The sequence below is a fragment of the Cetorhinus maximus genome, chromosome 16 (genome assembly GCF_964194155.1).
Source record: "Cetorhinus maximus chromosome 16, sCetMax3.hap1.1, whole genome shotgun sequence".
NCBI lineage: Eukaryota > Metazoa > Chordata > Chondrichthyes > Lamniformes > Cetorhinidae > Cetorhinus > Cetorhinus maximus.
In genome coordinates, this window is record NC_135894.1 from 69,039,586 (window position 1) to 69,056,061 (window position 16,476).

A 16,476-nucleotide genomic window follows, 5' to 3' on the forward strand; every position below is an offset into this window, starting at 1 on the left:
AGTGCGAGAATACAACTGAAAAACTCGCAGGCAGGACTAAGAAATAAGAATACAGAAAAAAAGAGAAAGAAACAGGAACAAGAGTGGGTGGAGGCAGAGTAATCAAAGCATTCAAAAGGGAATTAGACTGTTATCTGAAAAGGGAGAACATGCAGGGTTACAGGAGAAGTCAGGGAATGGCACTAGGTGAATTGCTCATTTGGAGAGATGGTGCTGACATGATGGGCTGAATGGCCTCCTGCGCTGTAACGATTCTGTGAAAAACAATAAGGGTAAATTATTCAAGGACCTTGCCTGTGCGCCTCAGTCTGATTTTCTGGTATATCTTCATAAAATGCCAGGTGTCACATATGGAGCAAAGGCTGGGAAAGCCTATCCTTAAATGTGTTCATGTGAAATTTAGCACAGACATTTAGCCATGAAACTGATAAATATGCTCTTTAGGCATAAACCAACTTGTATATGTTTTTCTTCCCTAACAGAAGCGAAGAGGCAAAGGAGGGAATGACATTTACCAGGTAGGAAAGAAATGAGTAGAGTTGCTATCTTCTGAAGACGACATACAAGTGACAAGTAAGCCAGTAGGCTGCCCTCTCATCTTCCACTTGACCTCACTTGCACCATGCCACATTTATCCATCACCCCTGTGCTACACTGGCTCCTAGTTAAACACCATCTCAATTTTAAAATTCTCATTTTCAAATTTCTCCATAACCTTGCAACTCCCAATCTCTTTAACCTCATTCAGCTCTACGACTCTCTGCGTTCTCTGTGCTCCTCCAATTCTGGCCTCTTACATATCCCTGATTTTAATCGTTCCACCATTGACGATCGTGCCTTCAGCTGCCTAGGCCCTAGGTTCTGGAAATTCCTCCCTAAACTTTTGCACTTCTTTGAAGACATTTCTTAAAACCTATCTCTTTAACCAATCTTTTGGTCATCTGTCCTAATGTTTGCTTAAGCATTCGTGTCAAATTTTATTTAATAATGTTCCTGTGGAATGTTATGGAACAGTTTACTATATTAAAGGCATTATATAAATGTTATAGGTAGCATGTACACAAATCATGGTAATATGATTGATCACCTATGAACCCTTAGTGGAAATCTATTCCATAGGAATAGGAGTATGCTGTTTAGCTTCCAAGGATGTTCAGTGAGATCATGGCTGCTCTGTGACCTAACTCCATATACCTGCCTTTCCCTCATATTCCTCAATACCTTTGGCTAACAAAATTTTAAAACTGAGATTGATAGATTTAACAATTGATCTAGCGCTAATTGCCTTTTGTGGAAGAGAGCTCCAAACTTCTACCACCCTATGGTTGGCCAGCCACATATGGCTGATCTGGTAGCCTTGCTTCTGAACTTGTCTGTGAACCCCCCTAAAAGTGATATGGCCCTGCCTGTCAAGCCTGGTGCTGATGACTGCGAGTACTGACTGAAACAAGGTAGGCCATCAAACCTTGAAGTCCTGAGCTAAGTGCAGCCTGCCAGGTGCATGGCTTATATTGCCGTTGTGAAACGCATTGGCATGTTTTCCCGCCGACATGGGCAGACGATCCAGCATGGGGGAATAAGTCTGGAGGGCTGGCCTTATAATATGCTGATGTATTACATTGAGGTTCCTGACATCCGATGACGGGAAACGCGGCCTGCCATGGAAGGGCTGAGCAGGCAATCGCAAACTGGTTTCACAACATTGTGAAACCGATTTTTGGCCTTCTTGCCATATTGTCCGCTCACACCACCGAACACATCTGACACTAGTGGGCACGGAAAATCCCAGCCTTTGGTATAATTAGGACATCTCAATTTCCTAATTTACTTCCTTTAAAACCCTGGGATGGAAACCATCTGGACCTGGTAATTTCACTGGGCTGGATTTTATGGCCCCCCTGCTGGGCGTGATTTCAGTGGGGGGGGGGGGGGCTTATAAAATACATTGGTTGGGGCTCATAAAATACATTGGGTGGCTAGCCCATCACCTTCCTGCCCAACCCCGAGCTGACTCCTATATTACACTAGGTGGGCTGGTGCCGAAATTGGCAGTCTGGCTGCCATATTTACGTGAATAATTAGAGGTCAATTAGGCATATTAGCAAGCCTATTGACCAGGATAATATACTCACTGTCCACACCACAATACTGTTGGCGTGGGCAGATAGGTGGGTGAGTGCAGGCCGTTTTTTTGTGGCCTAGGTGAAAAACAGCAGGTGGGGTACCTCATTTGGGGGCAAGGCGTCCTGTGTGCATTGGGAACACACCCCATTTCCTTCCTCACCGTCTGCCTTTCCAAATCCGGCTCCCCACCTCTCTCCCTGGGCTCTCAGATCCCTCCCCGCCCTAAAAGCTTGGAGTTAGATTTCTGTGGCAGCCATCGCTCTCCTTCTTGCTCCTGACTGCAGTCCTGGCAGCATCCACTACTGAGCTCTGGTGCTGCTGGAGCTTCCAGCCACAACTCTCGAGAATGGGACTTCCTCCCAATGACGGGTAGTAGTCTCACTCTTAGCTAGTTTAGCCCACCCCCAGTGTGTTATGACTGTGTGGCAGTCTTCTTTACAGTGCATTGGCTGCTGGCTGACTTTCCTTCTGGGGAGGGTGCGAGTAGTCTGTCCCTCTGTAAAATGCGGCCCATTATTTCCTTCATTATTGTTAATTTGCTTACATTAATTTTGTTGAGTCTCTGTTACAATCTTGGTTTCTTTGGAATGTCTGCAAGCTGCTTTCTTTTTCCACTGTCAATACTGATGCAAAGTAATTATTCAGTGTCCACCATTTCCATATTTTCATTGACAATATCACTGTTATCAGTTTTCAACGGGTCTACATTGCTCCCGACTATCTTTTTCCGAATGTCATTATAAAACATTTTTGTGTTGATTTTGATATCCATTGCAAGGTTTTTTTCCCCCATACTCTACTTTTTGTGGCTCTATAAGTTTTGACGTCCTTTGCTGTTCTTTGTATCTTTCCCATTGGCCAGGATCTGTGCTTTGTTTTTGCATTTTGTATGCTTTTTCTTTTTGTTTGATGTTGTCTCTTTACCTTAGTTGTCTGTGCCTGTGTTTTTTTTTGCAGATAGAGCTCTTGCCCCATAGGGAATGAACTGGTTCTGATTTACAAATTACTTTTTGAATACCTCACATTCATCTGTCATTTTACCTGGTTTGCATTTGTCCAGTTGACTGTGGAGTCTCTGTCACATTCCATTGAAGTCACCTCACCCTTACCTAAATCTAGAATCTTAGTAGCCATTTGTATTCCTCCCTTTTAAACACCATATTGAACCCGACCATATTATGATCACTATTGGACAAATATTCATGCACCATTAGGCTGTTAACTACATGTGGCTCAATACAAAATCTAATTTGGCCTGCCCCCTTGTTGGTTCTGGAACACACTGTTGCAGAAGAAATTCACAATTTTTCTGGCATGTGCTATTCTGTTTATCTAATCTGTATAAATCAAGATCTTCCATTAAAACCACTTAGCCTTGACAATATGCTTGTTTAATGTCTGCATTTATACGATCTATTAATTCACAGCTACCATTGGGACTATAAACAACTCCCACTAGTGTTAAATCCTTTTCAATTTCTTAATTCTATCCATAAAGTCTCCACTGCTTGTTTACCATTTGATACATCCTCTTCACTGAAATGATTTCATCCTTAATCACTAAGGTTACTCGCCCCCACCCCCTCTACCATTTTCCTTGCCTTTCCCATAGACCTTACGAATTGAAACAAAATATGCTACATTATAACTGTTTTGCATCTCCCATACACTCAAAGTTGAATATGCAATTCACTCAATTTGTTCCTTGTACTCCACTTCTTTGTTTGAGAATGCTTACTTGGGCCGCATACCCTGACTAGTGCTTCTCCTCTAATGCTTTACTCATACATTTCTTATTTCTCTCTCCTGTTTAAAAAGTTTACATCTTCTAGTTTTCCTTTTACCTGTAGCGTCTAAAACATAAATTTCCAGTTACTCTACTCTCTTTGCTTTTGCTTGGTTTTGAACTATTATTTATGTTGCCTTTAACACCTTTGCACAAACCCCCACCCCCAGCACACTTACTAGTTTAAAGTCCTTGCAACCGTGCAATTTATTCTTTTTGCTAGTACTCTGGTCTCAGCCTGTTTCAAGTGGAGTCCATCCCAGTGGTCCCTTCCTGTCCCAGTGCCCCATGGAATGGAAGTACTGTTTCTCATTCCACTCCTTAAATCAGATGTTCACCTCCCTAAACTGCTTGTCTCTATGCCAATTTGCTTGTGGTACAGATGGTAATCAGGGTTTATAACCCTCGAGGTCCTGTTCTTTAATTTAGCTCCTAGTTCCTGGCATTCTCCAAACTTGATCTCTTGCCTACTGTTCTGAATGTGTTTGTCCAAACATGGATCACAATGATTAGATTCTTCCCCTCCCACTCCAATATCCTTTCAAGTTGATGCAAGATGTCCCTCACTCTTGATGCCAGGAAGGCAATATACCATGCGGGACTCTCAATACAATTTACAAAGTATGCCATCTGTATCCAGAATTATTGAATTCCCTATAACTACTATATTAAACTATCCAATCTTTTCTTCCCTCCTTTGGGCAGCCACTTATTGCAAAATGCCATGGTCCACATTGTGGCTGTCCATCCTACTGTCTTTATTCTCATCCACACCTGTAGCAATTAAATCATCCCTGTTGGATAGGATTAGTTTCTGTTATTCCTTGTTCCCAATTTCACCTGTGATCCCCTTACTCAGCATATTATTGGTTACACCAACCGCATTCTAAACCCACGCCTCTCTTATAACTTTATGATTAAGGTGTAACCAATATCTGGAACAAACTACACAGATACTGTTCCCCTCCCTTATGTGTTAAGAGTGTCTCCAACTCGCAATCCAGCTCAATGACTCTAGAACTGGAGATTCATAATGGAGACATCTGCTGCAGGCGTATTCACTTGGGACAGTCTTGCTGTCCACAAACTACCACAGACACACAACCTGTCCTGCTATTTCTTAGTCTAAATTATTTATACTGACTTTTTAGTTTGTTTTTTCTTTGTCTACACACTAATGTGCATTAAGCACTCGACACTGGACAAAATCTTTAAATAGTCACTGCCTGAAACTTACATAAACCAACATGAGTGTTAGAGGCAATAGAGCAAACACTCCTTCCCCTTCTGCGCCAAATTCCCACTCTCACCAAATTCCTAATTTATGCACTCTATTTACGCTGCATTCTTTACACAATCACTGTTCCACAGCTATTTGAATGAGAAAACTTGTATTCCCTCCCTATATGAAAGAGAATTAAAAACAGAAACGCCTTAAACAAAGTAATTTTCTGTAATCCTGTGCTCATGGTGTGGTGAAATGCCCATAGGCATTGTCTGGTGGAAAATCAGGGCTATACACCTGTAGTATCTCTGACCAACATACTCTGCAAGCCTGAGTTTCCTGCAAGGCATCAAAGAATTATCCCTGCAGTGAAAAATAATTTAGCAGAAAAGTATTTCCTTTTGATATGCCCAACTAGCTAACAATTTAATGAAATTATCTTGCAGGATCTGAGTGCGGCTACACAAGACACATACAGCCAACTGCAAAATCAGCAAATACCAGCTGTGCCTCCAGTCCCTCGTCGCTGAGATTCTGTGATTATTACTGCAATACCAAGACAACCAAGAGTGGAGAGCTTTTAGGATTAACTCAATTCCACTAGCACAAAAGTTAATGCTAATCTGGAAATTGTTCCCAACAATATTACTTACTTGCAAAATCCATTTTTAAAAAATTTGCATTATTCTTAAAAGAAAATCACTGTAAAAGAAGTAGCCTACAGTAACTGTGCCAGCACCTGCAAGCTTACTTGGCTCTGTGGATCATATTGTGCTGGTCGAAGCTTTTCAGGTAATATGAAAAAGATAGGCTAAGCCTACACGAATGTTTGAAAGTTATATTTTTTGTTGCATTTTTGCATAGATCATAATGAAATGCTATGCTATACTGGAGCTGAAAGTATTTAAAATAAATGAAACAAATATGTCCAAATGGAAATAGGCATTTTAAAAGCTAAACAGCTTCTAACAATGCAAAATGTAAAGTGATGGCATTGAAATTTGGGCTTTCAATCCAATTGAGAACCAGTTGAAATCCAATCTGAACGTGCATTTTTGGATTAGTTGAGTATTAGAACAATTATACAGACAAAGAACAATGTAAATATTATAAATGCAAAGTAACAAGATTTTTTCAGTTGTAAACATTTTTCTGTCTAGCAATTGAATTAATTTACTTCAATGAGATTGTACGAGTTTCAATGATATTGTCTGAGAATAAGTTTTTAGATGTTACATTGCACGTTCTAGGCTCACTTTTCTTGTTGCAACAAAGTAAAGCACTTGGGTTGAGAGGCAAAACATAATTTATAAAAGTCCTCTAAACTTTAACTTAGCTAAATACAATATAGGTCACCATGACATGGTGCTAAGCAAATGACTTCAGCGTTGCTCAGTTTCTTAAAAAACATTTTGAATTCATTTGGAGCCAAAGTTCCTAATAAGTTTTTAGCCAGAAGAAAAGCTTTAAGCATTAATTTTAATTCCATTCACTGTTCCAACATTTAGACTTTGAACTTGGCTTACATTAAAAAATATACAGGCAACACATTTTTAATAAATTTACGTTTATTTAAAAAATTAGTTGATAAATTATCAGGAAAATTCAAAAATGCAGAAAAATAATATGAATAAAGTCTTTGTAATCACCCAAGTGCTTTTCAGGGTTGTCTGCCTTTATTGTATACGTATTTTCTGCCACCCATGGGGACTTTGGCCAATTTTTGTAGTTGTTGCCCATGTATTCAATACAGGAAATGCAATGGCTACTTAGCTCATGTGTCTTTTTTTTTTACATAACGAGTTATGAGGATCTAAAACGCACTGCTGAAAGGGCAGTGGAAGCAGATTCAATTGTGACTTTCAAAAGTATTTACTTAAAATGGAAAAGTTTGCAAGGCTATGGGGAAAGATCAGGGAAGTGGGACTGACATCTTTTGGCTATCTCCACCTATCACTGGCCCTCTATCCAGCTCTACTTGTTCCACCCCCACTTAAACCAGCTTATATTTCACCTCTCTTCTATTTTTCCTTAGTTCTGTTGAAGAGTCATACAGACTCGAAACGTTAACCGTGTTCCTCTCCGCAGATGCTGTCAGACCTGCTGAGTTTTTCCAGGTATTTTTATTTTTGTTTAGGGAAGTGGGACTAATTGATTAGCTCTTTCAAAGAGCTGCTACAGGATAGAATAGGCAGAGGTTGTTTCCTTTGGAACAGAGGAAGCTAAGGGGAGATTTAATTGAGGTGCATTCAGGACCTAGATAGAGTGGATAGGAAGGGACCTATTTCTCTTGACAGAGAGATCAATAACCAGGGCATTGATTTAAAATATTTGGTGGAAGCATTAGAGGAGGGTTGAGCAAATTTTTTTTCAGCAAGAGGGAGGTGGGAGTCTGGAACTCACTGCCTGAAAGGGTGGTAGGTCAGAAGTCCTCATTGCATTTAGACAATACTTCAATATGCACTTGAAGTGCTGTAGCCTACAGGCTACAGACCAAGAACTGGAAAGTGTGATTAGGCCGGATAGGTCTTTGTCAGTCGGTATCGACATGATGGGCTGAACGGCCTCCTTCTGAGCTTTAAAATTCAATGATTATTATGGTCACATTAAAGATTAAAATGAATTTACTTATTCAGCTTCAGTTTTTGCTTCAGGGTAACATCTTCATAAGAAGTAACTGACTTAACTACAGCTACTACTAATTACTTTAATGTCCTGTTTTAGACATTTTTTTTATTTACCATTCTAAAAATAAGATCCTGGTTGTTTTATAAAACAGCTTCCTTTGTTTACCAATAATTGCAGCAATCAGACCAGGTCCACCATAATCTTAGCATTGTCTTTTCAATACTCAGTAAAAAGGTCTTTGTAAAACCATATATCCATGAACAAATCAAAGATCTATTCATAACTAAATTAATGCATAGGCAGATCGAGAAAGTCGGAGCGATTAGTTTATTGTTTGGAAATGAATGGACAGCCTGAACATCTATAAGTGGTGACATTAACAGAAAATTTTCAATCTTAGGAAATGCAACACCTCATCTGATAATTACAATTTGAACAAGCATTCCAGGATGCTATTTGTTAACTTATTTTGAATATGGGCTGAACTGATGTGAGATATGATTAATTTCTTGCTTTGTTTTGCAGTTGCTTAAAGAAAACTTTAGTCATTGTTAATTTTCGTTTTATGTATTTAAGATGTTTTGTCTGTAATGCTTGTCAACTTTTCTGTATTAAAAAAGGTAGCCATCAAGATTGATTTGAATATTAATAATCCTTAGATTCTTTAGTCCTAAGGACAGTTTCATTTGAAAAATCCTTTTCAGTGAAGCCCAACAGCCTTCCCAATTAACTGACATGATTGCGTCAAAATCGATACAGGCATGAGAACAGTTAGAGCAACAAAATGTTATATGGTAAATTTACTGTGAGCTAAGAAAGCACTGTATCCAGAATGTGTGTTATAAATAGATGTATTTAGACTGAATAGCATAAATTCAAAAACAGGCAAGATTTAAACAATATACTCTTAACAACAATGAATAAGCAGGATTACAGCCTGCTTCTTAACACTCTTCAGTAAGAATGAGAAGGGAAGCAGGTAGTTTTTGGCATAAATAATCCCTCCTCGTAACGCAGCCACCAAAAGCTGACCAGTTAGTTTGTTCCATCGAGTTATGGTGTGTATTGATTGTCCTGCAACAGCATAAAATATAAATATGAAACAAGATGAGCACCAGGCCTCCATAGCATTATAAAATGGATACAAGCAAAGAGGGTGCTCAGTAGAGCCATACCTCCATCATACTGTGTGAACTCAACATTATTACAATTACACAGCTCTACCTTGAGACTCTTTCCTGCCTGGCTGATGCTCTAACTACAAAGCTGAAAAAGAAATAATTTAACTGAGAAAGCTTCAGGCCAATTCACATCTAACAGCCTGCTCTGAAAACTCTGTCCACATTTGAAGCAGTCTATGTCAAAATGCAGCAAGACCTGGATAATATATAGTAACATTCACACCACACAAGTGTCAGGCAATGACCATCTCCAACAAAGGAGAATCTAACTATCGCCCCTTGATGTTCAATAGCATTACCATCACTGAATCCTCCACTATCAACATCCTGGGGGTTACCATTAACCAGAAACTGAACTGGACTAGCCATATAAATACCGTGGCTATAAGAGCAGGTCAGAGGCTAGGAATAGTGCGACGATAATCCACCTCCTGACTTCCCAAAATCAGTCCCCCATCTACAAGGCACAAGTCAGGAGTGTGATGGAATACTCCCCACTTGCCTGGATGAGTGCAGCTCCCACAACACTCAAGAAGCTTGACACCATCCAGGACAAAGCAGCCTGCTTGATGGCACCACATCCACAAACATTCACTCCCTCCACCACCGACGCACAGTAGCAGCAGTGTATGCCATCTACAAGATGCACTGCAGGAATTCACCAAGGCTCCGTTAACAGCACCTTCCAAACCCACGACCGCTACCATTTAGAAGGACAAGGGCAGCAGATAGATGGGAACACCACCACCTGGAAGTTCCCCTCCAAGTCACTCACCATCCTGACTTGGAAATATATTGCTGTTCCTTCACTGTCGCTAGGTCAAAATCCTGGAACTCCCTCCCTAGCAGCACTGCAGGTGTACCCACACCACATGGACTGCAGTGGTTCAAGAAGACAGCTTACCACCACTGTCTCAAGGGCAACTAGGGATGGACAATAAATGTTGGCCCAGCCAGCAAAGCCCACATCCCCTGAATGAATAAAAAAAACAATTTTGACAGTTGTGACACATTGCACCACAGCATCTGAGACAAGCTACAGCATTCTAAAAAAAAGGTCAATGTGCCCCATCTCACAATGTTAACGGTTGGACGCTCTAAAAAAGTTCAGGATCCGAATCTGGATCCACATCTTCACCTAAACTAATCAGTTTTTCCTTGGACCATGCCCTATCTGTCTGTGCAGCAAGTTTTGTTAAATCTGTCCATTAATTTTTTGGGATATATTGCTTACAGATAAACAGACCACCTTCAGTGGCAGAGATCATAATAGTGAAAAATTTATAATGGGAGTTGTACATACAGCTCATTCACCATGGGAGAGCGTGCATATTTGTTGCTGTCATCATTATCACCATCAGTCCCTTGAAACAAGTATGATGTCTGCTAGGCTTCATGATTTGTGTATCCTCAGGTGACTCAGCAGGCCAATTGTGGAGCCACAGTTCTTTGGGCAGAAGGACAAAAGTTGCCCTGAGGAGGTGGGGTTGGGGTGGGGGACCCTCAAGCCAGGGTTAAGCTCTCTCTCCTTCTGCTTTTGTTGCTTCTCTGCAGAAGAGATTGTGTGGTCAGTTTCTGACTGTGTTACGGCTTGCTTGATGAGGCTGTGCCACATGGTATGGTTTATGGTAAGATCCTTCATGCACCAATGTCAATTTGATCCCTCTCTGATGAGGCTTTCAGTGTCCTGAAAACATTTTCTCCATCTTCCTTGAGGTCAGGTGCCACCCTCCTGTTGTGAAAAGAGGATCTGCTTCGGAAGCCAATTATTTGGCATGCAGAAACAGTTTCCAGACCACGGGAGCTGATTTCACATGCTTATGCTTGCTGGAGGATTTGGCTTTGGTAAGGATGCTGGAGTTTGTTCACCTGTTTGCCACTTGACCTTATCCACTGATGAAAATTCTCCAGTGCCTGGAGGTGCCTTTGATAGGTGACCCAAGTCTCACTGCCACATAGAAGATATAGAAGGGTGGTGACAACAATAGCGTTGTAGGCTAAAGCCTTTGTCCTGTTATGGAGATCTGATGCTGAAGATCTGGTTGAGCAATTTTTGGAAGACTGCACTGCCACAGCCGATTCTGTGCTGGATCTTCTCTTTGATGGTGACGTTTTGAGAAAGGTAGCTACTAAGATGTGGGCAGTGTTCAATGACTTCTAAAGTCTCCCCATCAATGACATTAGGTGCTTTACTGGGCAAGGGCTGGAGGAGGATTTTGTTTTTGCTCATGTTGAATGAGAGAACATTTTGATTTGGGGAGTTGAAGAAGCTGAGGGTTGTTTGAATATCGCTTACAATGTGGGCCACAACTGCGCCGTCGTTGGCATATTGTAAGTCGTGGATATGCTGAAGGATTACCTTAGTCTTGGTCACGAATGAGTTCAATGACTAGGCTTAGGTAGACAGTGAAAAAGTTGGCGCACACAGCCTTGCTTGATGCCCATCCCAATATGGAAGGGCTCGGTCCCCAATCCATTGCAAGGCAGGCTTGCTGTCATACCGAGGTACCTCAGGGCTGATGGAGTCAAAGGCCTTGCAGGCACTCTTTATGACATTCCAGACACTTTTCTTGGCTTTGTCAAGGAAAGATGGTTGCCCTGGATGGCTGGAAACCACATTGGGTCTCTGGAAGGGTGTCTATGCTGACAGGTAGGAGGCCGATCAGGAGGATTCGTGTGAGAATCTTCCCCACAGTAGAGAGAATGGATAAGCCTCTATAGTTTCCACAAATGAATTAGTCATTCTTTTTGAAAAGTGAAATGACGATGGCAATGCAGAAATCATGAGGTAGTACTTCTTGCCAAATTTTTGTTAAAAGGTCCGAGAGTTCTTTGGTTTTCTCAGTAGAATTGATTCTGGCACTGATGAGTCTCCTTTCAGGACATTCACTGTTTTGATTATCCATAAAGATACACACTTTTCAGGTACCAAAATTCATGTGTTTTTCCACTTGTGTGCGCTTTTGACTGCAAGAGTGGTGATTCCACTGGATGCAGTTTCCTGGTTGGGACAGCCAATGTTTCAGGTACATTTTCCAACTCTTTTCTCAAGTGAGGGGAGCAGGGACCTCCTCAAAAAGGACTGCTCAATCATGGATACTGCTGCTGGAGAGCTTTTCTGTCCCAAATCAAAGAGCTGAGCAACCATCAGGAATCCACCACTGACATGCAGATTTGTGACTAGAGACTTCCAGGTTCACAGCCCTGTTTCTGATGCCACTTGTCCATCATCATAGGATTTCTCAGTGTCCCTGGCACAGAGCTGTGCATGTCATCTTTAACATGAGATAGTCAGTGCAGTTGATAACTGCACAATCTTGATGGGTTGGCAATTTTTACCCAAACGCATGGCAAACCAAACCATGACAACTGGAGTGTCAAATCCCATTGCAGACTTCGTCTGCCTCCACGCCCATTAATGTGCACATGGAACTCATTCATCCGCCTGTTCTACTGTTAAGGACTTGAAAATGTGTTTAATTTAGTTCGCCACTTTAGGTCTGCCCAGATCAGAGTAGCAGGCTCACCTCATGATGGTTTTAATTGGGATGGTCTTATTGGAAAGGCAAGCTGTGAGCAGAGCCACAAGCAGCCTGTCTCCTTGGGATACAAGGAGCAGTGCCAGGCTATTTGCTGTAATTTAGTACTAGTTCAGGTTTTTTGATTAGTTTGCTATATAGCTTTGTCAATTACACAGCATGAAATAAAAAATTGTCAAGAAAAGTTCATCCAACAAAATTGCTTATCTTCTGCAATTGTCAACCTAAAAAATATCTTCGTATGGTGGGAAAAAGATAAATTTGTGGGGGCGCCGATAATTTTCCTTTATGAAATTTGCATCATAATTTATTGCAGTGTAACTTAAAAACAATTTATTGCATTGATTTAAAGATGCAATAGCAGAACAACTTTAAGCACAGTTACTCTTCGGAACATAATTTCAGAAGAATGCAGCTGCTTAGTCCTGTTGAGTAACTGAGAAGGAAGAAATGACCTTGAGATTGTCCACTTGTGAATACATTCATGTAGCTGGAGAGAGCTCACCGGATTTAATAAGGTCAACTAATTTTAATAATTTTCATATGCTCCCTGTGCAGTTTGGGCCTTGCAGAGGGGGTTTGCTAACATGATGGCTTGCTGCTTAAACTTAACGACAAATGGCCTCATGTAAGGAGACAAAATTTTTTGGAACTTTTTTCAATCACAAATTTTTAACATTTCCGAGGTGGATGTGTGTCAGCTGTGGCTTAGTTGGTAGCACTCTCACCTATGAGTCACAAGGTTGTGGGTTCAAGTCCCACTCCAGGGCTTATGCACAAAAATCAAGGCTCCAGTGCAGCACGGAGAGAATGCTGCATTGTCAGATATGCAGCAAATCAAGGTCCCTTCTGCCTCTTCCGGTGGATATAAAAGATCCTTTGGTACAATTTCGAAGAAAAGCAGGGAAGTTATCCACAGTGTCCTGGTCAATATTATCCTTCAATCAATATGACCAAAAACATTATCTGGTCATTATCACATTGCTATTGTGGGATTTTGCTGTGTGCAAGTTGGGTATCATGTTTCCTACATTACAGCAGTGACTACACTTCAAAAGGACTTAATTAGCTGTAAAGCACTTTGAGACATCCAGTGGTTGTGATTCAAAGACAGCACATTAGAGAGACTTGAAATAATGAATGAGAATAAATACAGAATGGTACGCCCCTCCAATCTTGTTTCATGGCAGGCAAAATTGATATTCTGTTTAACAAACTGGGTGCAAGACTTGCTGCTGGGACCTAGAAGGCACTTACTCCAAAGGAGATCAGTGTACCATATTGAGCAGAAGATGGCAGGCTGCCAGCCAGATTGAGTGCTGTCCGGAGTTAATATAGAACTCGGATGCAAGAAAAGGTGGCATGCTTTAAAGAATCTGATGCGATGAGACTGATTCATTATTGCATGCCAAGGTATATAGCACATGCTACAAAGCTTAGATGTCAACTGCTTGCCCTGCGAGACAACCATACAAGATTTCCATTGTATCGAATACATATCCATACCTCAGCAGGCTACACAGCCCAGATGTTGTGTACAATTGGTATCCTTGTCACATTCACATCTTCCAACGGCTTCTGGTTAGAAAGGATGGCTATCAGTGACCCCCTGAACTTTGAGAAATGCATCAATATCATGATACCAGGCACATGTTATGGCATTCAATGTGAACGAAGATAAACACCCACCATGCTGAACGTACAATTAATCACCTACTTGTTGCTATGCCTGATATTGCAGCACAAGTTTGGGGGGAGGCGGTGGCGTAGTGGTAATATCACTGGACTAGCAATCCAGAGGGCAAGGCTAATGCTCTGGGGACACAGGTTCAAATCCCACCATGGCAGCTGGTGGAATTTAAATTCAACCAATAAAACCTGAAATTAAAAACTAGATCAGTAATGGTGATCATTGTCAATTGTTGTTTAAAAAAAATACCCATCTGGTTCACTTATGTCCCCTAGAAAAGGGAATCTGCCATCCTTACTTGCTCCGGCCTACATGTCACTCCAGGCCCATAGCAATGTGTTTGATTCTTAACTGCCCTGTGAACTGGCATAGCAGTGGGAGGCATTCAAAATCGAGATTCTACGGGCACAATGCAGACATGTCCCCACAAAGAAAAAGGGTGGTACTGCCAAATCCAGAGCCCCTAAATATCCAGAAGCATACAGGGTAAGATAAAGCAGGAAAAGAAAGCTTATGACAGTCACAAAAAGCTTAATACTGTAGAAAGCCTAGAGGAGCATAGAAACTACAAGGGTGATGTGGAAAAGGAAATGAGAAAATCAGAGAGGATACGAAGAAACATTGGCAGGTAAAATCAAAGATAACCCAAAGATGTTTTACCAGTACATTAAGAGCAAAAGAATAATTAAGGGTAGGACCCTCTCAGAGATGTACATGGTAGCTTGTGCTCTGATGCTGAAGACGTGGGCAGGGTTCTCAATGAGTACTTTGTCTCTGTTTTCACTGAGAGACGATGCAGACACTCTAGTACTGGAGGGGCTGTCATCCTTGAAGGCGGATAAATAACCAGGGCCAGATGGATTGTATCCAGGTTGTTGAAGGAAGCCAGGGAGGAAATAGCAGATGCTCTGAGGATCATTTTCCAAACCTCACTAGATACAGGCGATGTACAAGAGGATTGGAGGCCTGCGAAAGCTGTACCATTATTTAAAAAGGGTGTGAGATATAGGCCAGAAAATTATAGGCCAGTCAGTCTGACTTTGGTGGTCGTAAAATTATTGGAATCAATTCTGAGACACAGAGTAAGTTGTCACTTAGAAAGGCACAGATTGATATGGGATAGTCAACATGGTTTTATTAGGGGAAGATCGTGTCTTACTCACTGAATTGAATTTTTTGAGAAAGTAACAAGGGAGGATTGATGAGGGTAGTGTAGTGGATGCTGTCTACATGGATTTTAGTAAGGCATTTTACAAGGTCCCACATGGCAGACTGGTCAAAAAAGTGAGATCCCATGGGATACAGGGGAAGGTGGCAATTTGGATCCAAAATTGGCTCAGCGACAGGAAACAAAGGGTAATGGTTGGTGGGTGTTTCTTGTGAATGGGAAGCAGTTTCCAGTGGTGTTCCACAGGACTCAAGTGTTGGGACCCTTGCTGTTTGTTGTTTATATTAATGATTTGGACTTAAATGTGGGATATATGATTTGGAATTTTGCAGATGACACAAAAAGTGGCTGTGTAGTTGATAGTGCAGAGGATAGCTATAGTCTCCAGAATGATATCAATGGTTTGGTTGAGTGGGCAGGGAAGTGGCAAAATAGAACTCAATCTGGAAAAATGTGAGGTAATGCATTTGGGGAAGGTAAACAATGCAATGGAATACTCAATAAACAGGAAGATATTGAAAGGCGTTGAGGAAGTTAGAGACCTTGGAGTGCATGTCCACAGGTCCCTGAAAGTGGCAGGACAGGTGGATATCTGGTAAAGAAAGCATATGGAATGCTTTCCTTTATTGGACGAGGTATTGAATACGTAATCAGGGATGTAATGATGGAATTGTATAAAATGCTGGCTAGGCCACAGCTGGAATTTTGTGTACAGTTCTGGTCACATTATAGGAAGGACATAATTGCTCTGGAGAAGGTACAGAGGAGATTTAGAAGGCCGTTGTCAGGGCTTGAAAATTGTAGCTATGAGGAAAAATTGGATAGGCTAGGGTTGTTTTACTTAGAATAAAGGTGGCTGAGGAGTGACCTAATTGAAGTGCACAAAATGATAAGGGACCTAGATAGGAAAGACTAGTTTCCCCTAGCTGAGGGGTCAATTACCAGAGGGCATAGATTTAAGGTAATTAGTAGAAGGATTAGAGCTGACATGAGGATAAATTTTTTCACCCAGAGGGTAGTGGGCATCTGGAATTCACCGCCTAAATTGGTGGTTGAGGCTGAAATGTTCAACCCATTTAAAAGGTATCCGGATCTGCACCTGAAGTGCTGTAACCTGCAAGGCTACAGACCAGGC

General features: G+C 41.3%; 2 protein-coding genes across 3 annotated transcripts in view; one reads left to right on the forward strand and one right to left on the reverse strand.

The window, feature by feature from the left end:
• cd247 (CD247 molecule) overlaps positions 1 to 8,394 on the forward strand; it is a 132,684-nt gene extending 124,290 nt beyond the window's left edge. For both annotated transcript variants that reach the window (XM_078559991.1, XM_078559992.1), the window contains exons 7-8: positions 483 to 518; positions 5,582 to 8,394. In XM_078559991.1, coding sequence (XP_078416117.1) covers positions 483 to 518; positions 5,582 to 5,665 — 120 coding nt within the window. In that variant the 3' untranslated portion in view covers positions 5,666 to 8,394. The remainder of the gene's footprint in view (positions 1 to 482; positions 519 to 5,581) is intronic.
• The window catches only part of LOC144691669 (POU domain, class 2, transcription factor 1-like), a 253,229-nt gene that overhangs the window by 10,236 nt on the left and 226,517 nt on the right, over positions 1 to 16,476 (reverse strand). The window lies entirely within an intron of this gene.